This window comes from Sphaeramia orbicularis, chromosome 18, assembly GCF_902148855.1.
Source record: "Sphaeramia orbicularis chromosome 18, fSphaOr1.1, whole genome shotgun sequence".
Classification (NCBI taxonomy): Eukaryota; Metazoa; Chordata; class Actinopteri; order Kurtiformes; family Apogonidae; genus Sphaeramia; species Sphaeramia orbicularis.
In genome coordinates this window covers 43,617,554-43,644,828 of record NC_043974.1, presented here as the reverse complement: position 1 = coordinate 43,644,828, position 27,275 = coordinate 43,617,554, and the positions used below count along the sequence as shown (strand labels likewise).

The window sequence follows — 27,275 nt, the reverse complement described above, 5'->3', positions numbered from 1 at the left end:
GCTTTGCGTGAGTGCATCCAAGCCAAAACCTTTCATCAGGAACAACCTTGTGTGTCTGAACTGTCAGCCGTTCAGAAACTAAAACAGCACAGGCTTGATTCTAGAATTAAGACCCGATCCAACAGGAAACTGAAGAGGATTTCAGAAATCCATGCGCAGAAATTTCTCAATCGAAGGAGAGAGCAGGAAATCTTCCAGAGTCAGTCTTGTTATTTTTTTTTTTGTTGTTGTAATGCTGAAGTGATTTGCATGCACATTTATGGACCTCAAGTTTGTCAGTGATTTTTGGGTGCTCACAGAAATGCACCCTTAGCACCAAACATTGAAAACTGGCAGGAACTGCTTGGGAATTACTAATCCTTTGGTCAGGCATTTCCTTATTTAAATCACAATTATGCTCATTTTATTTTATTTGTCCAAAATCTTCAATAGCTGCTTTGTGCTGAGACAAACACACAACAGCTCCCTAAAAGTGAAGCCAAAGTATGTTGATGTGAATTGGCTGCAGCGTGGCTCATAAACCCTGCCCTTTTTATGTTACTAAGCAGAACACAGGCCAAACCTTACAGCTGAACCATCGCAGTGGACGCAGACGCAGTGACATCACCACTGGTTTGTGGACCGTTGGGTTGAAGCCTCAAGTATGGTGTTTTAGTCCACACCATCTTGGCTTTTTGGCGCCAGACATGACCATATTTGGGCAAAAAATAGTAGAGCTCTAAACTGGAGAACAAGGGGCGACGGGTGAAAATTGGAAGTAATGCTACTGCTAGCTTACTGACTACAGTGCTAAAAGGAAAATGCTAAAAGCACCAAGTTATTCCCGGTACTTATTTAATCCAAGTACATTCGAGTCGTGTCGACTTCATGTAATGTATAAACAATGGCTGCATTAAGAGAATTAAATACAGCCTTATTTCAAACTTCCCCAGTGGCCACTTATGGTACTGCAATGAAAAATCTCCAGCATTTTCTGTGAAACAACTGACACACTATTGTCAGTTTTTATAACATGGAGGTTTTTATGTGTTACAGCTAATGTAAAAGTATGTGATAGTGTAATACCACCAATGGCCACCAGGTGCTGCTCCAAAAAGCTGTAATTTTTACGGATTTGTATCAAGTAATATTTTTCCAGGAGTCATTCTGGTCTTGTTATTTGGGCGTTCAAATAAGTTTTCTGATCCATCCTTAAATTATTGCTCCCTTTATTAGATGGTATGGAAACGCTTGTTTATTGAATAAAACATTTTAATACAACTGATGGAGAGACTGACTGTAGCTGTGATTGAAAATAAAAACACCAACGCCATGAAATTATTTTGTTTGGAAAAAGTTTCCTGAAGTTTACCATTTTGCCAAGTCAATAAGCTACTAAGCTAGTATTTAGCATTAGCTCCGCCACCATCTCTGTAATTTTTGTCCAAATATAGTCATTTTCAAAAAGCCAAAATTCAAACTCAGCTTCAAACCAACTAGAGATGTGATGTTGTTTCAACTACTTCTAGGTCTATGGTTGCAGAAGGCACTAAAGTATAAAAATAACCGTGAGGCTAACAAGTGGTGCAACTTTCGTAACAAGTATAAAAAAGTTTTAAAAAATCCTTTTATAGTCTTGTTTGCGTGGCATTAATGTTATTATAGTAAAATGCAGCCTTCTGTTTGCTATAAACTTATATTCATGGAGCAATAATTTTTAAAAAATCCACAACGTAAACCAAATGAGACTAAAATAAGCCCTGGAAAAGCATATTAGCTCAATATTTCTAAAGAAAATTTGTTGTTTTTTGAGTGGGAATCAAATGGAGCCAGAATTTTTGGAGCCAGCTAGTGGTCATCAGTGGTATTACACTTTAATATACATAGGGCTTCAACTGGCCAAAAATTGGAAGAAGAGATTGAATGAATTTTCTACTTTCCTGTCATTAACTGCATCGATATTAGGGGTGTAAAAAAATATCGGTTCTGCAATATATATTTAATTTCACGATACTGTATCAATATTAAAAAGAACTGTATTGATATTTTTAGGTATTTATTCAAATGCAGATATGGTGGAGGTTCATTTTTGTTGTTCTTTTTTGTTCAGATTTTATTTATTATTAAATAATGGTTATCTGAAGCATCCTAAAAGCACTTTTTACTGTCTGAGAGGCAGATGGTAGTTACTTTGTTGGGATTGAACTAAAATAATGTTCTGATGTTAATTCTGAACTAATTGAGTATGAACATTTGCACAGGATCTGAAACTGTAATGTCTGTAAAACAGAATTTCAGTTTGAACACAGGAACATTTTGTGATACAGCATTAGATCCTGCTGTGATCAAATAAAAATGTGTTTTGTATTTGCTCAGATTTCTGGTGTAATTCAGTTCTTCCAGGAAATAATCATTTTTTAAAACGAAACAAACAAAAAATTGCCTTTTTAACAGTATCATGACATATCGTGATATATCGTATCATGATCCTAGTATTGTGATTTGAATCGTATCGCCACATTCTTGCCAATACGCAGCCCTAATCGATATGTGTTGAGAGTTATCCCAAAGGGGTGTGTCTCTGCATGATTGACAGCTGTACTGACCAACCACCATATTTTGACTTCAGTTTTAGGAAGCAGTGTGTCGTGGTCCATCCTAATGCAGGCTTCCAACGTCTACTTCACTAAAATAAATGTTTTGGTCTGGATCATGTATTGAACCCATGCAAGTTTTGATATAAATGGACGCACTACACTCCCTCACACACCAACATGCATAAAACAAACCCGCATTCACATAGAAAAACGCAAAAACACACATCCTGTATACTGTCATCGCAGGCCGCACTACAACCACACTTCCTTGGCCTTTACATCCTTTAAGCTTAAAGGGAAATACCACGGAGTTTTAGCTTACAAAACACTCATTATCCTTAGAAAAGTTTGGACTGTGAAACTGATCGTTCTCTTCTCTTTGTTCCGAAAAAAGAAAAAAAAAGTGTTCTGGTTGCTGCTCTGGGATGTCACACTGATGTACAGCTCTACTGCACACATGCTGAGCTGGAAAAACCATGACAGAGTCCAGAGTGTTTTATTTTCTTGGGGATCGAGGGACATTTTCCAGCGTGGAATCCATCACACTGTCACAATAAAGAAGCTCCAAAGAAGTCTAGAGGCAGAGATTTCTCTTCGGGGGCTTCAAAGCGAGTCTGCCTTTTGCTTTTTTTTTTTTCGGAGAAGGGAGACGTGACACATTACAGTCGGCAGCTTTGGAGGAAGCGCCGCTCGTAAATACTCAGAGTTTTCGCTGCGATGAGCGGTAGAAACTGCAAATCTGGATACTTTGTGGAGGTGATGCTCCCCTTTGAGTGACCTCTGCAGAAAGGTAAATGTTGTGATACAGTACAAATGTTGATCCTTGTCGGCCTTTGGATCACCAAAGCTAAAAAAAAGTCCATGAGTAGTAGTGTTTTATACTTCAAAACCTCCTTCCTTCAAGTCTTTTCTTTCTTTCTTCCCAACAGTCTGAGAGTGCATTGTCTGGGTTTTTGCGCTCTGCAGACAAATGGACTGGTTTGCAGGTTTGCAGGTTGTGTGAGGTCTATTGGTCTGCATATGTGTGGAGGTCTGGAGGAGTGGAGGACTGCGGAGGAATGAGGGAGTGCAGGGTCAAAGCGAGGCGACAGGCTCGGTTCAGTCGACGCCGGATGAAGGATCGATCCTCCGGGAAATCTGTTCAACGCACAGGCAGAAACAGAGAAGAAGTCGTCTGCTGAAATGGGTGACTGAGGAGGGATGGTTGCATCTCAGACTTCAGATCCAAATTCCTGCAAACCTGTGATTGCATTAACATTCTTTCTTTTTCTTCCCTCCTCTTGCACATTTCTGGGCTGTTTTTCAGTAGCTCTGTTCCTCTTTGCTGGAGGATGTGTTCATTCCAGTCAGGCCATCTATTTCTTCGTCTCACCCCCACCCCCCCTCACAAGTCATTAATGCTGGATCTCGGGGGCCAGCTTTCCTTTGATTGTTTGTTTTCTTTCACAGATTAAAGTGAAGCCGCCACTTCTCTCCGTTCTGTCTGCCTTTGTGCTCCGTACATTCCACCAATGTCAAAGTGCTCCATCCTTGAGTTATTTTTGGAATTTACTTTGTCCTTGTACATTCAGGTTTCCATCCGATCCTCCCTCTTGTTCAGTCTTTGTCTTACATTCCAGTATTGTGCATGTTTCATCCCCTCCTCCTCCTCCTCCTCTTCCTCCTCCTCGCCCCTTCAGGGTTTCTTTGGTCGCCCGTTGCGCGGCAGGTTTTCCACCGTGTTGCTGAGTCTGTACTTGACGATGATGCTGTGCACCGTGGATTTGGGCATCCTCAGCTCTTGCCCGATGGCGCCCTCGGACTTGCCATCCTTCCACAGGTCCACCACCCGCTGCCGCTGCACCACGTCGTGCTCCTTGGTCTTCTGACAAACACCGGCGGCGCATGGCCCTCCAGCAGCGGCAGATCCCCCGGCGCTGGTGGTGGTGGTGGTTGTTCCCCCGGTGGCCCCAGCAGCGGCGGCGGCTTCTGTGGGGGCAGACAAGCGGCAGACTGTAGTGGAGGCTCGAAGAGAAGGGGGAAGGCAGGATAATGTGACACTTTACTGGTCCCCGTAGGGACTTGGCTTTAAGTCTGCCTCCCTCCTCAGCGGGGAGGTCAGAGGTCAAGGGGAGGGGGGGAGCTACCGAAGCTGGCGGGAGTTCAGGACACAGCAGCAGGCAGGTGCCGACGGCTGGAACCTGTGTCATCCACTAATTTCTACGCCCCTAAAAAGATGAAGTGTCTACATTGTGGACTCCTTTAGTCCGGAGAAGCTTCCATGAGGCTGAAACAGGTTTTCACAAAAGTATTGAGCAGCTGCTGAGATATGAGATATGTTAGGGCTGGGAAATGCACACACAAAAATCAGTCATGTCAAAATATTTTGGCTGAATAGCAACTTGTAATGTTGATGTCCATTCGTTAAGTCTGACGTCATGATGCAGTAAAACTCAAATCTGGGTCCAACACAGTTTATTGTAATGTCTGTCTAAAATGAGGCACCAGTTTGGGTTCAGAATCAATGAAATTCACTTACTCAACTAAAATACAGTGATAACGTTCCATAGTCAGTGCTTTACCTGCAGTAGATTGTAAGTTTAAGTGTCTTAAATACTGTTTGGTGTCCAGGTCCATTTATAGCAGTGCAGGGATTAACTTCCCACTCAGCTTTGTATTGACGTAAATCATTACTTTATTTACCTTCCTCTGAACTGGACAGAAAAGATACAGAGCTGAGAAACAAATCATCAAGTGGAAAGATGTGAAACACCTCATAAAAGCCTTATTTGATTTTAGAGGAATCCATTAGGACCTGGTTTAGGAACCAACATTAGTTAGCTAACATGCTAACATTAGCAAGCACGAAACTTTACTCATCAGCTCTACCCATTTCCTCTGCTATTTATCATCACATGTAAAGTGGCAGAATGAAGTGGATGTGTTTTATGGAGATGAACAGAAATGAAAAAATAACATCAAGACTTAAGAAGCAGATTTTATCCTAAACTGTGTAAAAGTTTCAGTTGTGAATCAAAGCCATACAAGATGCAACAAAAAACATTTATGTATCAGACTAAGGGTTGAATGTACATGACAAATGAAAGTCCAGTTGATGGTAAACAAAACATATCACAGTATCTGAAACAAAGTGCTTTCGATATCACAATAACATATTAGTAGTACGTTTCAGTGTGACATTTAGTGACATCTAGTGGTGAAGCTGCAGATTGTAACCATCTCTATAAGTCATTCTCAGATGTTTTTGTCACACATTCAGTCACCAGTTATGAAAAATCAGTGTATCCAAGATGCATCTTTACATATTATTACTCATTAGACTCTTCATGTCGTTATTTCAACTGAAACTTTTGGATGAAGCATGTGTTTCCATTTTTCACAGGGACAAATGTTGAATGACTCATGAATCACATATTCAGATACTTTATATTCATACATGTCCTGTGTTCAGCTGAATATGAGTGTTTCAACAAAACAAAACACACTTTTACAAACTCAAACGTGGATGTTTGACTTAGATTATTAATATAGACATTGAGATAATCATTTGACATGAGGGTTCTTGTTCTATCACACACATCGCAGATAAAACACTGCAACACATAACCTCTGAAAGACACATTTACACATTTGTCAAGTATTCAGCAGAAAAAATACACCTCTAGAGGATGCTGGAAAATATATTTGAGTAGATAATTCATAATTAATTCATTTCAATTGTATATATGCAGTACATGACAAAAAGAATTGACATATAATTTGATGCAAATTGGCCAAATGTTGACACTGCAATGGATTTTGAAGATTTTTCCATAACAAATTGTGTGTTTAAGGCTTTACTGTGTTAATAAGACTTTAATCTGCTGATAACGTCCATACTCTTTCCATTTAGATCGACATGGTTCTTGATCTAAAATGCATGGATGGGTTTGAACCCGCTATAGTTGCTTGCAGCTGTAGTTATGGTTCATTACTCCATCAATCCACAGGAAAAAAAGGCATCATCTGTCACAGTCTCTTTAGGTTAGAAGAAATATCAAGCCATTTTTCATGAAATTTTACATAAATGTCTATTTTTGCACCTGACAATAACTTATGGGTACTACTACTACTGCTGCCTTTACCTTCTTTCTGTTTATTTATTTATTTTTTCAAAATTGTTATTCATTTTCATTTTATTCTGAAAAAAAAACAACAAAAAAAACAAAAAACAGAAATCTTCATATAAAAAATGACTACATCATAGACTGTATAGAACTCCTGGACAGAGGCAGTGTAACACCTCCCACTGGTTTCTGAACTGCTGTTTTGAAGGCATCATGTTGGCCTTTTACAACTGGAAGTGACCATATTTGGGCAAAAAAGGAGGAGCTGCGGGAGTGCAAGGTGTCATGGGAGAGCTAATGCTAAACACAGATGATACACGTCATCGAGCACTGAGTAACAAGGTGCTCGATGACTCGATGTCATGGTCTCATATGTGAAAATCCAAAACCGCTACAGCCAAGTCAGGAAAAAAATGTGTTTAATTAACTCATAAAGACCCAAACAGCCACTGACGACCAAAACCATCTACTGATCTAAACTGTTTAATACCTGTTGATCCTCTAATCTTATCAGTACATGTAAATATTGGTGTAAAATGCAGTTTGTCGTCTTTTCATGGTCATCAGATATGACCCATTTGTTTGGACGTTCAGAGGCTCCATAGTTACCGTGGACACACTGTGATCTTCTACAACATTTATTCACCAGTAAAACCCATGCAAATGGATTAAAAACAGTGGATGGACACACTGGGTTTATGTTTAGTTAATGATGTATTTAGCTGAAAAAGTCACTTTTTCTTCAGTTTTATCTGTTTCTCATATAAAAACCCTCAACTTTAATCTGAGCTTTAATGAACATCTGCATGATCAGTGAATTAAATATAAAAAAATACCTGATTTTCACTGAAAAAATGCAAAATACAGAGGATAACATTGTAATAAATGATGTTAAATCACTTAAGAAATCTTAAGTAGAGGTAAAAATTCATTTGGGAACTGTTTTTTAAAAAAAAAAAAAAAAAAAAAAAGGGTCTTTATGGGTTGAATAAACAGACATTCAAAGTCTGACTCGACCTGTCAATCAAAGCCGGACATGGCTGATTTCAAAGCCTTTCTTCAACCTGAAATGATTGAATTAGTAATTATTGATTTGATTGACAAGGTCCTTCAATCAATCAATCAAAGTTTATTTCTATATCACTTTACAACAACATAACAAAGCCCAAAGTGCTTTACATCTAAAAGCATGATTAAATTAAAAGATTAAAAAAAAACCCATCTTAATCAAGTCCCATAAATATGCATAAAACAGTAGGACACAACACACATTGATAAAAGAGAGCACAGATTCAAACCTAATAGTGTCTCAGTGCTAAAGGGTTAAAGCTAGTCTAAACAGGTGAGTCTTGAACCTGGATTTGAACAGGGGCAGGTCAGTGAGGACTCGCAAGTCAGGAGGCAACGAGTTCCACAGTTTTGTAGCGGCAACAGCAAATGAACGATCAGCCCACTGTTTATATCGGGACCTGGAGACATCCAAAACCATCTGAGAGGATGATCGGAGGGCTCTGCTGGGGCGGTGAACTGTTAAAAGCTCAGACAAATAGGGAGGAGCTAGACCACAGGTGTCAAACATGCGGCCCGGGGTCCAAATCCGGCCCACCAAAGGGTCTAATCCGGCCCGCAGGATGAATTTATGAAAAATTGCAAAAATTACACTGAAGATATTAACAATCAATGGTGTCAAAATCATTTTAATTCAGGTTCCACATACAGACACATACAGTCCAATTAGATTTGAAGTGGGTCAGACCAGTAAAGTATTATCATAATAACCTATAAATAATGATAACCCCACATTTTCTCTTTGTTTTTTGGTGTAAAAAAGTAAAATTACATGAAAATGTTTACATTATCAAACTATACATTTACAAAAAATGTGAATAACCTGAACAAATATAAACAAACGGAAATGTTTTAAGAAAAGTAAATGCAATTTTACCAATATTCTGCCAGTTACTAAATGTTTTGTGTGATTGTAATGGACATGTGTAAATGATAAACTGATAAACGGAGGCAGAATATTGTTAAAATTGCACTTGTTTTTCTTAAGACAATTCAAGTTGTTCACGTTATTCAGATTTTTAAGGAAACTTTGTAGACGTAAACCTGATCATAATAGAATTTTAATTTTTTTTTTACTGTTATTATCTCACTGGTCCGGCCCACTTGAGGTCAAATTGGGCTGAATGTGGAACTGAACTAAAATGAGTTCGACACCCCTGAGCTAGACCATTTAAAGCTTGCACTGTTTTGAAGTCTTCTTTGCATTCATCACACTAGATCTGAAGGTGCACGAATTCAATTACATACATTTATTAAACAACCTCTAAATATATCAACAGATAAACATCGGCCACTGTCATCAATATGCCATGTCAATCATTACCAACGTTCGACCAGTACGTCTGTGCATGTCCAGAAATAGTCTCATGGTGCATGCTGTAGAAATGGTATAATCTGAAGGTGAAAAGAGGTCAAAGGCTCAGAGTTTAATGAGCCAAGATGCTAACAACGCCTCTGCAGAGACTAAGGCAGCACAAAACAATCCTTCACTGGGTCATTCAGTGTATTATTAAGTTCAGAGAGTGCAGCTAAAATAGACGTGGAGTTAAAAAAGTGCACACATGCATATTTTTGGACATGTTTTGTGTACTTAAGTGAGAGCTGAGATGGGAACCTCTCTCATGAGATGGCTACTAAACGAGGGAAGCTAGGAGGTCGCGGAATCGGAGGATTTTGTTGTTTTAACTCCGTCCATTTCTGCTGCTCTCCTCTTTTTTCATTCCTGGCTTCGTCTGAAAGGGTCAGGGACCAGCGCGACCCCAATCAAGGGCCGTAAACGTGGCCTCATTTGCTGAACGCTTCCAGAGTTCAGGATGTTCAGAGTGCGCTCGGCGAGGCCTCCGCGAAACAACTCAACGCACTGCGACTATTTCTGAACAGCCGGCGGCGTTGGGCCCAGCCCTCCGCCGGTTCACGAGTCACAACACGACGTTTACACAACCAAACTCCTTCTGTGGTTTCGGTCCCTCTCAAAATACCTCGGCACAAAGTCCGAATGTTTTCTTGGCATGGCCAGACTCAGACAGACTGAGCATAATGACATTTTCAGAGATAGGCCCTGGCTCTCTAAAATGCAATGCCTTTGACAGATGTTTCAGTCTACAATTACATAAATCAAGATACACTGAGTGCGAGTCAGACGCTGCACTGAGGGAGCTGGCTGTTGTGGTTTTTAGGGTAAAGCTATTGGGGAATATCAGGTTTTACCAGTTATCTCTGCCACATCTCTGCTATCTAAACATCTCCGAACACGAACGCACATGCAGGGAGGGAAGTGCGTCTGGTGAGCATATGCTGTTACCAAACTAATTATGAGAAAATAAATTCACAAACTGCATGTGCGCGCTGACAGACTGCAGGCGAGTCGACTTGGACAGGAGGCCGAGAAGAACGGAGCGTTACCATTTTTATGGATTTTAATTTCAACGCTTTTTTTACTTGATAAGTAATGAGAGCTGCAACAGGACTCCACTAGAGAAAATAAACATGTTTTCAAAAAGGAAAACAGTCCTCAGACAAATTTGATAGCGCTCCAGACAGGGCTTCACTGTTGCACAATGCGTCAGTGCAGGTTTTGAGGTCGGACATGTTAAGAGATGAAAATGCCTTAATATAGCAGAGCAGCACATTTGTGTTTGATTTTGGGTAATGTCTATTTCAGGTGTTTATCTGGCAGCCACATCAGAAACTCTGCTACAGATATTTTTTCCGAAACGGATTTTGAGGTTTTCACAACTAAGCTGCTCAGGGGTTGAAGTGTCTTAAACAGAGCTGCTTTAGAGGCGATCATTCTCCACACATTCAACTGAATTTGAACTCTGCTTTTCGACAAATACCCCCCCTCTCACAGTCAGTAACTTGAATGTTTTTTTGCTAAATGTTTTTCCACAACAACATAACCATATAAAGATGGAATTCCTTAGATGATATCTTTAAATAGGAGCAACATTTTGGACTGATTTTGCCCATCATCAGTGGAAGCTGCCAACTAATCAAGTCCAGATCTCTACAGACGGGCTCTGTGGGTCGGCTACCGAGGCTCTGGAACTCCACTGGGGCCGACATGCACCGTCCCAAAGGCCTAAACTACACTGGACCCACAAAGATACCACAAATACCAAGACTAGAGAGTCTGGGCTACTGGTGATTTCAGATTCCCATTCCTGTTGCCAGTAGAAGTTAAAGAAAGTCCAACTGTTGACAACACAAGACAAATGTCTGCTCTGTGATGAGTATTTCACACCCAAACGGTTTGGTTCAGACTTTTAAGTTTGATCCAAACCCAAATGGCGGGTGTAATACCTCCCCTAAACCACAGGATACACCGAACAGCTGGACCGATTTAAAGAAACTGACTCGGTCCAGATCAGACTGGGACATGGTTTGTTTGGTCCAGACCACCTAAAACCATGACCAAGTCAAGACTGAGACTGGAGGGGATCAGAACCAAGATAAGACTAAGACTTTGGATGTTTGGACCGAAGCAGATTGACACCAAGACAAGCCCAAGACAAGACCAGATACACAGCGGAGGCATGATGGGGATATTTAAAGCAGGACAAGATCGAACCAGTTCTTACAAAACACTGAACCTGATGATTGAAAGGTTTAATTTAGTGTGTAGCTGATTTAAGAGTTATTATTGTTAAGAGTTGGCAAAATGTTTCACACCTAAAGGTTTTTTTCCCCCATAGAAATTATGTTAACAGATAAATCAGTCAATGCAAAAACAATTTTACAATATTCATGCAGTTGTGGTTGACTTGTCATGAGATGCAATCCCGAGGCGTCTTAACACCAGCATCCATTACTATTATGATAAGATATGAAAACCTATTTTTGGATACTGCAGAGTTTTGGATGAATCACAGGATATTAAGAGAGTAAACAAAGTAATAAGAAAAAGAAGCAGAGCAAAGAAAAATGAGCTGTGCTAGCAGTTGAAGAGAGAAAGTTTTAGCGCTGTAGCAGAACAATGAATAAAAATAATAAAGACAATCAGAGGGTTAAAACATTTTAACCATCCTAGCACTCAGACAGTACTAAGCATTAACATTAGTAATTAGCAATAGCACATTTGGACCACTGAAGACGCTCAAGCACCAACTTCAGATCTTCATCAACCCTGTGGCAAAAATCAAGACTTAACCTTGATTTACTTGTTTTTAACGGAATCAAACCCAGGACCTTGTAGTTGTAAGGTAGAAGTGCTAATGACTACGCCACTGCGCTGCCCACTGTTACTAGCAATTCTGGCAAAAACGTGTTTTATGAGGTCACAACAACCTGGACTAAAATAAAATCAGTTCATCCTTGAGTTTAACTGAATGTTTATGCCAAAATTGAAGCAATTTTCTACGGGTGTTTCTGCGATGCCATGTTATTTATTTATTTTATTGGTTTATTTTGACTGGGACAGTGCTATAAATGTAGCAGAGTTAGCTAAAGGGCTATTTTTCATCAGCTGTATGCGACATAATATTGATTCTACTCTTATATAGATGCATCATGGACTTAATTAAAGGGCTCATATTTATCTAAACCCACCTTTCTTAGTCTTTGGTTCATTTATTTGTGTATTTGGATCCTAATAGTTCAAAAAGTTTGAATTTGAACCCTCCAGCTGCTCCAAAGATATCTTTGTATTGATTTGGGCAAAAATCAAGTGGATTTCTACAACCTGTTTCAATTCCTTCTTAATTTCTTACATCTATAACTAGTTAAGTCACGACATTTGCACATATAAGATCAAGACTTCCGACGAACAGTTCTCCGAGTATGACATAAGTGTTTGTCAGCAGCAGCGGTTGTAGTCCATACTGAAAATATGTCCAAACTTGGAGCCCATTACCTAAAATGTTCAGTTGTTGGTTTAACGGGACAGAGCAGCACAGCCAACAACCTGGGGGGGCAGGGCTTGAAGTGGCTCATGTACATTTAAAGGGCCAGCGCTCCAAACCACCTTTCTGGTGTCATTACTTAGAAACAGGGTTGAAGATGGACCTTTGGAGTTGAATTAATGAAGAATTCAGACCTAAGCAGAGCATTTACAGTTTACATAGACCACAGGGAAATGTTTGAAAATGAAGAATTCCCTTTAAAAAAGCAAAATATCACTCCTTAATAGTCAGTCGATCTGGTTTATACACTACTGATTCCAAGTTCTGCTATTAGGAAGGGGCTACTAGAAACAATTAGCCAAACAACCCATAGAGGGATTCAACTTTAGATATTTACAATAACTGTTACAATTAGGGCTGTGTATTGGCAAGAATATGGCGATACGATACAAATCATAATACTAGAATCATGATAAGGTATATCGCGATACTGTTAAAGAGGCAATTTTTTATTGTTTTTTTTTTTAAGATTTTGAAATTATTTTTGTTATCATTCATTCATTTTGCATTCATTTATTCATATATATTGTTAAGATTTTTATATATTTTTAAGATTTTTTCCTGGAAGAACTGAATTACACCAGAAATACGCATAAATGCTAAACGTGTTTTTATTTGATCAAAACAGGATCTAATGCTATTTAACAAAATCTTCCTGTGTTAAAACTTAAATTATGTTTTACAGACATTACAGTTTCAGATCCTGTTCAAATGTTCATATTCTATTAGTTCAGAACTAACATCAGAACATTATTTTTGTGCAGTCCCATCAAAGGAACTACCATCTGCTTCTCAAACAGTAAAAAGTGCTTTTAGGATGCTTCATATAACCATTATTTAATAAAACAGTGTTAAATTATAATAAATAAGATAAAAACAATAAAGAACACCAAAAAACAAAAATGAACCTCCGCCATATCTGCATTTGAATAAATACCTAAAAATATCCATATAGTACTTTTTAAATATCGATACAGTATTGTGAAATGAAATATCACGATATGTTGCAGAACCGCTATTTTCTAACACCCCTTGTTATAAAATAACTCATTGATTGGTTTGTCCTTGTGGTTCTTCAGTTTTAAACTTTGGAACTTGGTAATAGGAGAAAATTTAGGTGGAAGGACCTGTGGAGTTGAATTATTGAAGAATTCAGACCCAAGCAGAGCATTTACAGTTTATGGAGACCACAGGGAAATGTTTGAAAATGAAGAATTCCATTTAAAAAAGCAAAATATCACTCCTTTAAGGGCATATGAACCACACTCAGGTATAGTACATGACAGAAATGCACCTTCAGACTGGATTTCATCATCTGTAAAATGTAAAATCAAGAAGAGGAAGTCTGTTTTGAGTCACTGTAGAGACATGGCCGACACCACAGAACACTAGCAGCTCCATCTGTCGTTATAAATGACTGATTCTAAGGCAACACAAACACAACAATCCTCCGTTTCATGCAATTAACACTGATGAAAATACAATTAGGAACATTATACTCCATTTCCACCAGCCAGTCCTCATAAATCTCAGACACTAAACCTTCTATCTTGTGCTACACTTCAAAGCTCGCCGCAACTGAAGTAAAAAAAAAAGGTGCTCGCTGACTATGAAGAACGGACAACAGTGGTGTTTAATGCAATGAATCTCTGTTTGAGTCGGCGCTTTGACAGCCAACAGGTTCACTATAAATACAGGATCTATAAATCAGCTCCTGTAGCAGAGGCAGCAACAGGTAACGGCAGTAACTCTTCAACGGAGAAGCATAAATCGAGCGCAGATCCGCAGACTGCCAAGTGTCGACCACATCAAACCAACGGCTCCTTCGGTTATCTTCAATACTATAAATATTGGATTAGTAATACCATATGATGTTTATTACTACTGACTGTAATATATTCTGATGTCTGTCACAGTCGCACACACACACAATTACCACAACAACTGAACTTAGCTTTCACCCTCCGTTTACACGAAGACTGAAACACAACACAGTCTACTCTATACACAGGTTGAAATTCACAGTAGATCAAATATGTAGGTTGTATGATCAAATTTTTCCTTGAAATAAGACGAAATGTAAAAATCAGATGTGCATGGCATTGTTTTGTAGATACTATAACTCAGATGGACACGTAGACCTTCAGGTTTGAGGGTCATGTAAAGGTCTGAGTGACATTTAAAGGTTTAGGTTGGATTTTTTGACATGGGCTTGTATGAGGTCTTCATCCATAGATTATCTATTTACCTAGAGGTTGAACCAAGGTTACAATAGTTTTGGATTGTTCATTATAGTTTAGTTTTATTTAGTTTTGACTTTTTTTTCTCTAATTCAGTTCATTTTAATTAGTTTTTAGAGCAGGTTTGCTAGTTTTTATTAGTTTTCATTATTTTCTAAATGCTTAGTTTTAGTATTAATTTTAGTTTTGTTGTCTCTTTTCTCTTCTTCTCTGTCGTCATATTCAAATAAATCCCAGACAGGACTCTGCTGCTTTCTCCCAACTTTAGTCTCCATGTTTCCAGGTAGAGTGGGGACAAGAAGACGACTGGAAACCACAAGTGACAAGAAGTGACGGATCGTTAAATATCATATGGTGCCAGCAGCTAAAATTGCTTGAGGGAAATAAATCGATTTTATATCAATCTGACATTGACAAAGACGAAAACAAAGGGAATTTTATCCATAATTTTTATACGTTTTAGTTAGTTTTGTAAGCACACAATACAGTTTCAGTTAGTTATCGTTTTTTTCTTTTAATTATAGTTTTTATTTATTTCATTCAACGAAAATGTTTTTACAATTCTAGTTTTTGTCATTTCGTTAGTTTTCGTTAACGATAATAACCTTGGGTCGAACAATGGTGACTTTTTAAAGGCTGATAAACTAATGATAGTTTCTAAAATAAAAAAACGATCTGATTAATGAGTTGATAAAACTACCGCTTACAAAAGTTGAACATGTACCATTGTTGAATTTATTGGAAAGTGGATGAACATCAATCAAATTAAGAAAAAATCTGTTGTTTTAACCAACAAGAATTTCTAACCTAACAAAAATACAAAATGCTCAGTAACTGCACCGTTATTTTTTAACTCTTTAAATGCCGTGTATGTAATATAAACAAACCAAATTTTTTGATGCAAAAAACCCAAAAAAGTGTGTTTATTTTTCCATTTAATTACATTTTTTAATCCCTATACTTTTAATTGCTTCTTCTGCACCCTGTTGTAATGCTTTTATGTTTTATGTAAAGCACTTTGAATTGTCTTGTACATGAAATGTGCTTTTTAAATAAACCGTCCTTGCCTTGCCTAACATACGACATAAAATTTGGATTGTTTTTTTTTTTGTTGGTTTTTTTTGCAGCTTGTCATATGCCAATGATCAACTCCAACACTGGTTAATATGTATTACTATTTTTTGTGCTAAGTCAAATGTTAAATGCTAGAATATGTCAATGCGCATTTTTTACTCACTTGGTAGAAGCGTGTTAATGTAGTAATTTAACATTGTTTATAATATGCTGATTTAGTGGCTGGGTCAGAATTTTGAAAAAAATCATGCGTAAATTAACTTTTGAATTCTGACCTAAAAAATTGTGAAGAATAATATGATCTTTTATATCATGACGTGTGCATAATATGCTCACCCCGATATTGGAAAGTTAAACTGGTTTTTATGTCTTTGGCCTGTTCATAAATTACACAGCAATGTCTGAGACAAGGTTTATAAATTGTGAAAAATAATGACCTTTTATAACATGAAGTGCAAAGTGTGCATAATATGCTCACCCAGACACTGGAAGGGTAATACTGACTATGAAGGTGAACCATCATTGATCCTTCACGGCCTTAAAAATCCAAACTAACCCTTTAATTGTGCCATAAACCAGGCCTTTGCTGCTGCAGGTGATTTGTGTACAGTTCAGTACAGCGCTGCACACCGACCTGATATGAAGGATCCGGGGGGCATCTGACTGTAGTTGGCCCCTCCCAGGTGTAGGGCGCTGGGGGGGGCGGGAGTGAAAGGTGCTCCATAGTTCTGGGGGGTGGCGTAGGGTCCCGGAGGGATGGGCTGCGAAACAGGAAGACTCTCATTAGACTCATCACACACCTGTGGATCACATTTCTAAAAAAAAAAACAGGACGGATAAACTACTTCTACTTTTATTTAACCTGTCACAAAAATCTGCTGAGCAAGAATCTGTGGAGCGAAAAGAACAAGCAGTTGACAAGATAATGGACTCTTTGTTTTCATTGGCCGTCATCCATGTGTTATTTCCCCAGTGGGTGAACGCCGCCTGAGCACGTTTCCACTAGTGTGTCAGTGTTTGAGGTGTAGGGTTGGGAAAGGGGGCGGGGTTTGCTGACCGGGGCGGGGTGCGTCTCCGTGCCCTTGCTTGCCAGGCGGCTCAGGATGCTCCGCTCGGACATCTGCAGGCGGGCGGCGATGGGCGGGACTCGGGACAGCGTGGCCGGTAGCCGGGTGACGTCGGCCTTCATGTCACTCAGCAGCTCTTCCAGCTGGTTGAGAACTGCAATGACCACGACAAACGGCGTCAGCAACAGGTCAGGTCAGATTCAGAGATGCACGTCAGCCAACAGGCAGATTCATGGTGAGACATATGTGTTTTTATGATCACAGCTGGAGACTGTTACTACAATAAATAGACCAAATATGATCAGAACAAGAAACACAGTTGTAGGTACATGCACAGTGGTGTGCAAAAATATTAGAACACTTGTCAAATCTTAAGAAACTGGTGGTTGATTTTTTTCACAGAGCCGGAATTTCACTTTTTTGCCATTGCAAAAGGTAAAGGCAAAGGTACATGGACTGAACTTATATAGCGTATTTTTTACACCTTCACAGTGCCCAAAGCGCTTTACAATTCCTCACATTCACCCATTCACACACACACTCATACACCAGCGGGCGGCTGCTGCCATGCAAGGCGCTGCCTGGCCCTACTGGGAGCCAGTCAGGGTTCAGTGGACAGTTCAAGGACACTTCGACATGTGGACAGTTGGAGCCAGGATTCAAACCGCTGACCCTTCGGTCACTGGACGACCCGCTCTACCAACTGAGCCACAGCCGCCCAGAATACTGAGAATATTTCACTTACAAATTTATCAGTCCAATCCTTTTTTTTTTTTTTTTTTTTTTACATTTTACTCAAATATTTAGTGTGCCCCCCCTTGGCAACAATCTAAGGAAACTCTAAGGAAACTCTCTGGAATGAACTTCTGAGAGCGTTGAATGACATTGGGGTTGAAACTCTCAGAAAATACACTGATACAATGCCAGAAAGATGCGCTGCTGTGATTGTTGCCAAGGGGGGGGCCACCTTAAATATTAGAGTAAAATGTAAAAAAAGGACTGGACTGATAAATTTATAGGTGACATATTCTCAGTACCTTTGCCTTTACCTTTTGCAATGGCAAAAAAGTGAAATTCAGAGAATGTGGAGAGGTCAATAGTCGCTTTTCCATTGACCCTCAAATTGCGCGAATATAACAATAAAAATTTACCTATTGGAAAAACGACAATTTCGTCAAAAGTCTCATTTTTCAATTAAAAGTTTTTGCACTGGCAAGAGGTGGTTTTTCGGGCGTATGGTATATCACACAAAACTGCAATGGAAAGACCTTTTATTCAAAACTACAGTCAGGTGAATTAAAAAACCAGATGTTGATGTACGTTACAAGAAGCGAAGAAGAACAAGAGACATGTTGCAGTATGTGTGGACACAGCAGGAAACCCAATCATTTTTTATTTTAGTACGAGATAGAGGGGTAATATATAATAATAATAATAATAATAATAATAATAATAATAATAATAATGAATATATCTGTAAATCAACACCATATTTACATTCGTCGCCATGTTTATGGAATGACTTCTCGTGTCATCCCGCGATAATAAATAAACAAATCATTACATTTATGATTTAATGGAAAACCGACATTACGCTCTTCTGTTTTTTCGACATTTAGTAAATATCGGTAAAGTTTTGCGCAGATGTTCAATGGAAAAGCGACTAATGTAAATCATACACGTCTTTTCGTTTTGTCCTAATCTTGCATCATTTTGGGATAATGTATATTCAACAGTTGTTTAGATATTGGGTTATACAATCCCTAAAACATGTTTGGTGATGTATTTCGGATATATTATTGATAATAGTGTAATCAAAAATAACAGATATTTGTTTAAAATTCTATTAGCAGCCTGTAAAAAGGCTATTAGCAAAAAATGGTGCAGATTAGAATCACCTACAACTAACGACTGGATACAAACTGTGAATGGAATATTTGAGATGGAGATTCTGACCCAAAGACAGGACTGAAGAAGAATAGTGTCATGATAAATGGAAGAAAGACAATTTTCATTTCAACATCTCATTACTAAAACTAATTGTTAGTCACAAATGTTTTTTTTAAATGGTCAGTGTATCCCAAATGTCCCTTATGTTTGTTTTGTACAGAAATCAAACAATAAAAATAAAGTGTAAAAACAAAAAAAACAAAAAAAAACAACAAAAAACCACTGCAGATCTATAGTTAGAGCTGTGATGATACTGATGAAGGAAAAACATTAATTGTAAGGTTTACTTTATGCCCCTCCTTTAGACTAAGTTTAATACTAGTTTAATCACACTTACTATGGTAATAATTACACTAATACTATTTCTCCATTAGCTCATAGCAGAAGAAAGTGGTGCAATTAGATGATGTTATCACAAGAGCACCTTAAATAGTGGAGAACAATGTGGAAATAATTACAAAATGCTTGATTTCTGTTTGTTTCAACTGAATGTTTTTCTACAGATAAATGACAATTATCATGATTATGTCAAATGACCACGATGAGGTGAAAGGAACCATGACAGGTCCATCCAAGGTTCCAAATAGAAGTGACAATGTTATCCCAATACATGTATGTGTCAAATTTGATCATGATTAGCATATAAACAGAAGAATGAATAAATGAATGAATGGTGGGTGAAACTCTCCAAGCTAAAGCTAACTTCCTGAAAATGCACGCCACACTGAAAAACAGCAAATATGTTCAATATCACCAAGTCATTAAAGCTACTTACTGTATGTTTTGAACGTGGAATTTTATTGCTTTTAGTGGATGTCAGTGACTGTACTTGGACAAAATGATGGAAACTCACCAAGCTAATGTTAACTAACACAATGCTAATGACCACAATGCTAATGAAGAAGTATTATGTTGCATGTCACCAAGTAATTTAAGCTACTTGCTCTATATTAAAATGCTTTATGGACAAGAGAGTGAAGCTAGGCTGCAACTTGCTAAGCTAATGCTAATACTGCCCATTGATATCGTCAAACAGCAACCACACTGCTAACTCGCAATATTAGGCTAAATGCTGCCAAGTCATTCAAGTGTCTTGCTAAAAGTTAACACATGCAGTTGTATTTGATGAGTTGCCTTTGTGTAACTGGTTGGTCTGATTAGCAGGCTAGCTAATGCATAGAATTAATGCTAAAGTAGCTAGTCATGCTAATAGCTTTGCTGCTAAGTGAAAGTAAACTTCATGATACAGTCCTCCAACAGTCTTATTAGTACAACTTATTAATCACAACTGGATTGGAGCGCTTTGTCACAAAAAAATGTTTGAGTCAATAAACAGAAGCTCCAAAAATCCAACTCAGCAGGTCCGCTAGCTGTCAAATAAAAACCTTCTATTACCCTTTAAATCTAGTAATAACTCACAAAAGGCCACCAACACACCAGTCCAAATAAACCAGACTGACTCCTGGAAAAACGTCTTGACCTAGAATTTCTAAATCGATATTGAAGTTGTGGAGTCAGTCGGAGCCAGGGTTTTTTGGACTCAACATCAGCGGCCTCTGCTTTGGCTTCAGCTTTGAGTTGCGGTTGTCGCTCTTTGACCAAATTGTAACAGTTGCATCCTTGAGACTGAGTGAACTTTTCTGCTAAATTTGAAAGAATTCCCTCGAGGTGTTTCTGAAACGTTTGACCTAAAAACACAACGCCTCCGGCCACAGGAATAAAAACACCTACTGACTGGTTACTTCTGCACTGACAGTGAACATCTCGTATGGTTAATACAGAGATGACTGTGATTTAACATCATTTACATGGCTTTAACCAGTCTGTTAAAACAGCCAGAGGGCCTCGCTTCGTTCTTCCAGGCATTAGACGTTTAACTGGCTCATTTCCACTTCTATTCTTAGCTGTGATTACCGTTCCCATCCTTTATTATGCTGCCTCTGTCATCGGAGCCTTATCAAATAAATCACTGATTACAGACCAGTGGAGGTTGATAATGATGTTTGGGAGCGTTTATTGGGTTCAGAGCCTCGACGTGCAGAAATACAAGAACAGTAGTGTTTGAGCGTGTAATCCTTTTTTGAAAGAACAATATAAACATGAACGGACCTGCCAAAGACTTAGTGAGGAAATGTTGGGAGCCGTCACTTAACGACATGTGAGCTTATCTTCAGCCTGGCGTTGGGAAGTTCGCTCCAGGCAAAGCGATACCGTCACAGTATGAGGACAAACGTGATTGCACAACACCTCTGCTCAGATGTGTTGATAATGTGGATCTGCTTTTGCTGTAAATTTGACGTTATCTGTCTTCAAATCACTCCAACTGCTCTCTAAATACAGACCTCGTTTGTTCGTGTATTTCAGTCTCTGACAAACGTGGGTTCAACGACCGCTGATGTATTTTGTCATGTATTTATGGTACAAATGTATTTCCTACGAATCGATTAGAAGACGGGTCTCGGTGTTTTCACAACCACCTTAGATGCAGAGTTTTGGACTATCTGACTTTAATCTGAACCAAACAGCTGGAGTTTGGTTGGATTAAAATAGGTGGTTTCAGTCCAGATCATAGCGATGGTTTAGTTCATATTCAGTGTGAAAATAAACTGATCACACACAGTTATATAAGGCAGTGGTGCTCAAAAACAGTAATAAAAATAAAAATAAACCGAAGATGTGAATTAACAAGTCAAATTAACAACTTGTTGATCATCTATCAAGGAACACATAGAAGAACATATTAATGTGATGGGGTGGGTGTGATGGGTCAGCCAATAGTGGATGTTAAAGGGCCAACACAATGTTTAAAATTCGAAACAAAACAAGTACTTACTAAATGAAACATAGGATTCAGAAATATAGATCTAGGTCAAATAAAGGCCTGGTACCTGCAGTGGAGGTACCAAGCCTTTACTTGATGCAGGCCTTTATTTGACAGTACACAGCTTTTATTTGACAGTACCAGACCTTTATTTGGCCTATATTTGGCAGTACCAGAACTTTATTTGGCCTATATTTTACAGTACCATGCCTTTATTTGGCCTTTATTTAATGGTACCGGGCCTTTATTTGGTCTATATTTGATGGTACCAGGCCTTTACTTGATGGTACTGGGCCTTTATTTGGACTTTATTTGATGGTACTGGGCCTTTATTTGGCCTATATTTGACAGCACCAGGCCTATATTTGGTTTTAATTTGACGGTACTGGACCTTTATTTGGACTTTATTTGACGGTACTGGGCCTTTATTTTGTGTTTATTTGATGGTACCAGGCCTTTATTTGGTCTATGTTTGATGGTACCAGGCCTTTATTTGGGCTTTGACAGTACCAGGCCATTATTTGGTCTACGTTTGATGGTACCAGGCCTTTATTTGGGCTTTGACAGTACCAGGGCTTTATTTGGTCTTTATTTAACGGTACCGGGCCTTTATTGGGTGTTTATTTGACAATACTGGGCCTTTATTTGATGGTACCAGGCCTTTATTTGGTCTTTATTTGATGGTACTGGGCCTTTATTGGTGTTTATTTGACAGTATTGGGCCTTTATTTGGTCTTTATTTGACAGTACCGGGCCTTTATGTAGACTTTATTTGACAGTACCGGGCCTTTATGTGGACTTTATTTGACGGCACCAGGCCTTTATGTGGACTTTATTTGACGGTGCATGCTGTGGTGTGGTCTGACCTTTGTGCAGGACGGCATTGGCCGGTTTGTTGCCAGCCAGCGACTCCTTGCTAAGGTGCTGGTGCGACTCGGCCAGACACTCGACCTCGGCGAAGCGGGCATTGAGGGCCATGGCTGGGTGGCTGGGGTCCTGGGTCATGTTCAGGTATGCCGCCCGCCGAAGCTGCTCCTCGATCACCAACGCCTGCTCCAACAGCTGAAGACGGGAGGAAAACAAACAGCAGACGAAGACCCGTCATTCCAGGGAGGAGGAAGGCGCCGTCATCCCACAGTGCATTAGCGTGATAAAATACAGAATTAATAAAATATAGTTGCAGAGGTCCACACTGACTGTGACACATGATAGCTGTAAAAGTCCAGTTACTGCTGTACAAACATTTACAGTTTACATGCACCTGGAAACACCTGGGAACACCTGGAAACTGAGGATGATGAAGGTGAATGATGGTTGGAGGTTGATGATAACTGTGGCTGATACTGACGATGAGGTGAATTAAAGATCAATAGATTAGAATTAAAATCACTCCTCTGTAGATGTTCTACCATTAGCTGATGTTCACCTCTGCATTTACTGATTGGCCACTTACTGCGATTAAGTTGTTGAATGGACAGACAGACAGACGACAAAACCATTACAATAACCTTTGGCTGAGGAGTAAAAACCATAGAAATTATGTCGTCATACGCGAGTGGAGGACAATAACAGGAAGTTTGATTCTACCATCACTACGTACGTATGTACTCTGAAAGAAACCCGATAATGGACTGGAGCGTCTAAACCAGGGTTTATCGATTATCGCATTTCTTAAGTGCATGTAAATATGTCAGATCTGATTATTACAATTATCCGATTACTCCCAGGTATCGGACTTTTAGTGTCTTGTAAACAGGCTCATTCTATCGCATCATCTGGTGATGATGTCTGCTCAGTAAAACATTTCTGAGGTCAGTTTTCACAGAAGACGCCGTCGTCTTCAACAGTAAATTGACAGCAGCACGAAATGCATCTTGGGATATTTGCTTCACAAATCACCACCAGTGCATTCTTGGTTTAAGCTAGCAGATAAGAACAACATCTGGTCCATCCGATCTTGGTTTGTGCGAACTTTTAAATGGAACAGAACTTGGCCGTGACAGATGGAGTTCCACGAGAACAGACGAGAACACGTATTGAGAAACGTCTCGAGTACTTTAGAAGAAGTGGTGGTCATCAGACCCATTTGTGGGTGTTTCTAATGAAATACTTAATTTATAGTCGCTGCGGTTACCACTTTGTTCAACCACATCCAACTTTAGCGCCTCAGGAGGAAACGAGTGAAGAAACTTCACTTCTGTGGTTATCGATGATGTCAGGCTCAGAAATGTGGAAAGGACGAAGATACAGGATCTGAAACAGGCCTGTCTGTCAAAAACAGGATGAGATCCGCCCGGAAATGCCAGCGTCAGCAGAACCGCACGACAACATGTAGGTCATGTGACCCAGACACCGCTCAACAGGTTCTGATGCACAGGCGTATAGATCTGACACATGGACTGTAACTCAGACTGATACTCTTCACTGGCATTGACTTATTCAGTATTGTTATTATTATTATTATTATTATTATTATTATTATTAGGGTTTTCATTATATATAATTCTTTCATTATTTATGAAATTGTGTCTTTTAAAACAAGTTTGTGACTTATTTGTTTCATCTTCTGGTTGTGTTTTTAGATACTATTTATCCTGTTTTTGTGTATCTGTTTTCTCAGTTTTACTATATTCTATCTTGTATATCTACAGTCGCAAAAAAATTATTAGACCACCCTTGTTTTCTTCAGTTTCTTGTTCATTTTAATGCCTGGTCCAACTAAAGGTCCATTTGTTTGGAAAAATATAATGATACCAACAAAAATAGCTCATAGTAGTTTAATTTCAGTGCTGATATCTATTCATTTAACATGTTTTCTTGATAAAAACCAAAATCACTTCAGTTCTTCCATCAATATCTATGGCATTGTACTGACAAAAACAGTGCTTTTATTCATTCCATGTTTTCTTTTCTGTCTGTTTTAGTCAGATGACACACACAGGAGTTAGGACTGGATTACATAACCATTGTTTTTGATGACTTTTGATTAACTAATATTTTTTTCCGTGACTGTATGTATTTTTTTTACTAGTTTTATCGTATCTTGTGTTTCACCTGTCTTGTATCCTTTTAATCTGTAAAGCACTTTGTGAGGTTGCTCTGTGATAAGTGCTATACAAATAAATTTTACTTACTTACCTACATCTTTGTACAGCACTTTGGGCATTTTACATTGTTGTAAATGTGCTACTAAAAATAAACTTTACGTTAACAAAGCATTTATACTTAATATTATTGTGTCAGTTACTCATGTTCTTTGTAATAATTCTTTTCTCTTCGTTATTTTACAGTTTATTGTTGCACTTTATTGTGTTATTGAATTTTCCATTATTTCTGTTCCTCTTTCTTTCTTTTTTATACTTCTAATTTATTATGTATAGTGTGTTTGCTCTTGTATTCTATTGTTAATCTTATATCCTATATTTACTTTTTTATCTATTTATGTATTACTTATTGTCTTGACAGTTCTTTTTGTATTTATTTGTCTTGTGTGTTTTTGTACAGGATGCTTTCATTTTTCAATTATTAATTAGGTATGACTGAATTACTTCATATATATACTGTATACGGTCGTGTCCATAAGTATTTGGACAGTGATGTGTTTAGATTTTTTTCCTCTGTTCACCAACACAGTGGATCTGAAATGAAACAGACCAGATGAGATTTACATTTACATTTAACATACATTTACATTTAATTCAATGGATTTGACAAAAATATTGCATTAACTGGGGCGGGGGGGGCGGTCAAACATACGGCCCATGGACCAAAACTGACTGCCAAAAGGTCCAATCTGCCCCCTGGGATGAAAAATGACACTGAAGATAGTAACAATCAGTGATGTTGTGAATCATATGAAATGACTGAAATGTTTTGTTTTTGTTTTTTTATTTACCAGTATTCTGCCTATTTTTAAATGATTTGAGTATTTGTAGATCCACTGTGATCTGTACGTTATAATGTGTAAATGATAAACTGAGACAGAATATTGGTAAAATTACACTTATTTTTTTGATGAAATTTCAGGTTTTTAACATTCACATTTTTTTTAAAGGACAGTTTATAGATGTAAACATTTTCATCATGTAACTTTACTTTTCTCACTCAAAAACAGAGAAATGTTTGCAGTTGTCATTATTTATAGGTTATTCCATTATTATTTTACTTTAGATCATATTGGTCTAAATGTGGAACCTGAACTAAAAGGATTTCAATATCATTGCTTTAACTGTTTAGGAATTAGAACCATTTTACACATATTTTGTTCATTTTCAGAGCCTCAAAAGTAAGTGGACAAACTAAGCTTATTATAAATATGAAGGTTGTTTTTAATTGTTGTTCTCTTTGTTTATTTGTGGATTCATTTTCAGTTGCCTTCAAGGATGTATGTATGTATGTATTTATTTATTTATATTTTTACCTCATGTGGAGAAGGGGGGGATTAAATAAGTTATACTTCCTCCCCCTCCTTTTCAAATATGTGAATGAAGTTACGTTTTTCACATTTTCTTGCAATCTGTTTTATTTCTAAGGACTAAGGTAGGACTATTTTGTTTGTTTTTTTGCTTATTCAAAATAAACTGAACTGAATTAATGCTTGGATGCAGTCGATGAACCCATGGTCGTTTCGTCCCCTTTCGTCACATTTTCTTGCAAACTATTTTATTTCTAAGGACTAAAGTAAGATTATTTGGTTTGTTTTGTTGCATATTTGAAATAAACTGAACTGAACTAATACTTTGATACAGTCGATGACTCCATGGTCGTTTCATCCCCATCCTTCGCTTCCGTCCACATACTTATGGCCTCCACTGTAAAGTGCTGCCTTACCTTAAACCGTCGAGCCAGGAACTTGTTCTTCATCTCCAGGAAGTTGCCTTTATTCGCCTGCGACTTAAAGGGCTCGTTGACGATGGCGAACTGGGGGTCGTTCTGGATGTCCTGCCACCGGGCGTAGCCGTGGCTGGGGTCAAAGGTCAAGGGTCATTTAATGTCGTTGTTTGGCAAGGAGCTGTGAGTGTGAAGTCGTCACATCATCGAAAGCGACACAGAAACACGACAGAATTACATATAAAACTTTACTTTGACGATAAAGAGGCATGTGAAGAGGCAGGTCGTTAAAATCAGTCCAAGTCCAAGAAAGGGGATTAGAATCCAAGCCCGCCCCCTGAAGGAGGCAAGGGGTATTGTTTTTGGTTTGGTTTGTTTCTTTGTTAACACTTTAGCAAATTGGGTTTATAGATGGACAATGACCCAGAATAGATGTGATTACCTTTTGGGAAAAGTAGGTCAAAGTTAAAATTTTTTATGAATTTAAAAAAAAAAAAAAATTCCCATTTACTTATAATGGCTGAAATTTGTCTATGCTGTCTATGTCTATGCTGACATCAGCACACGCACAGACATGATGACATCAGCTGGATCAATGCCAAAATAAGTAACAATATGTGTGAGGGGTGGGGTTTGTTATGC

At 38.4% G+C, this 27,275-nt stretch overlaps 1 protein-coding gene across 1 annotated transcript in view; it reads right to left on the bottom strand.

The window, feature by feature from the left end:
* The window catches only part of LOC115439047 (chromodomain-helicase-DNA-binding protein 3-like), a 104,067-nt gene that overhangs the window by 8,360 nt on the left and 68,432 nt on the right, over positions 1-27,275 (bottom strand). The window contains 4 exon segments of the mRNA XM_030162942.1: positions 16,600-16,726; positions 17,023-17,186; positions 22,670-22,865; positions 26,634-26,766. Coding sequence (XP_030018802.1) covers positions 16,600-16,726; positions 17,023-17,186; positions 22,670-22,865; positions 26,634-26,766 — 620 coding nt within the window.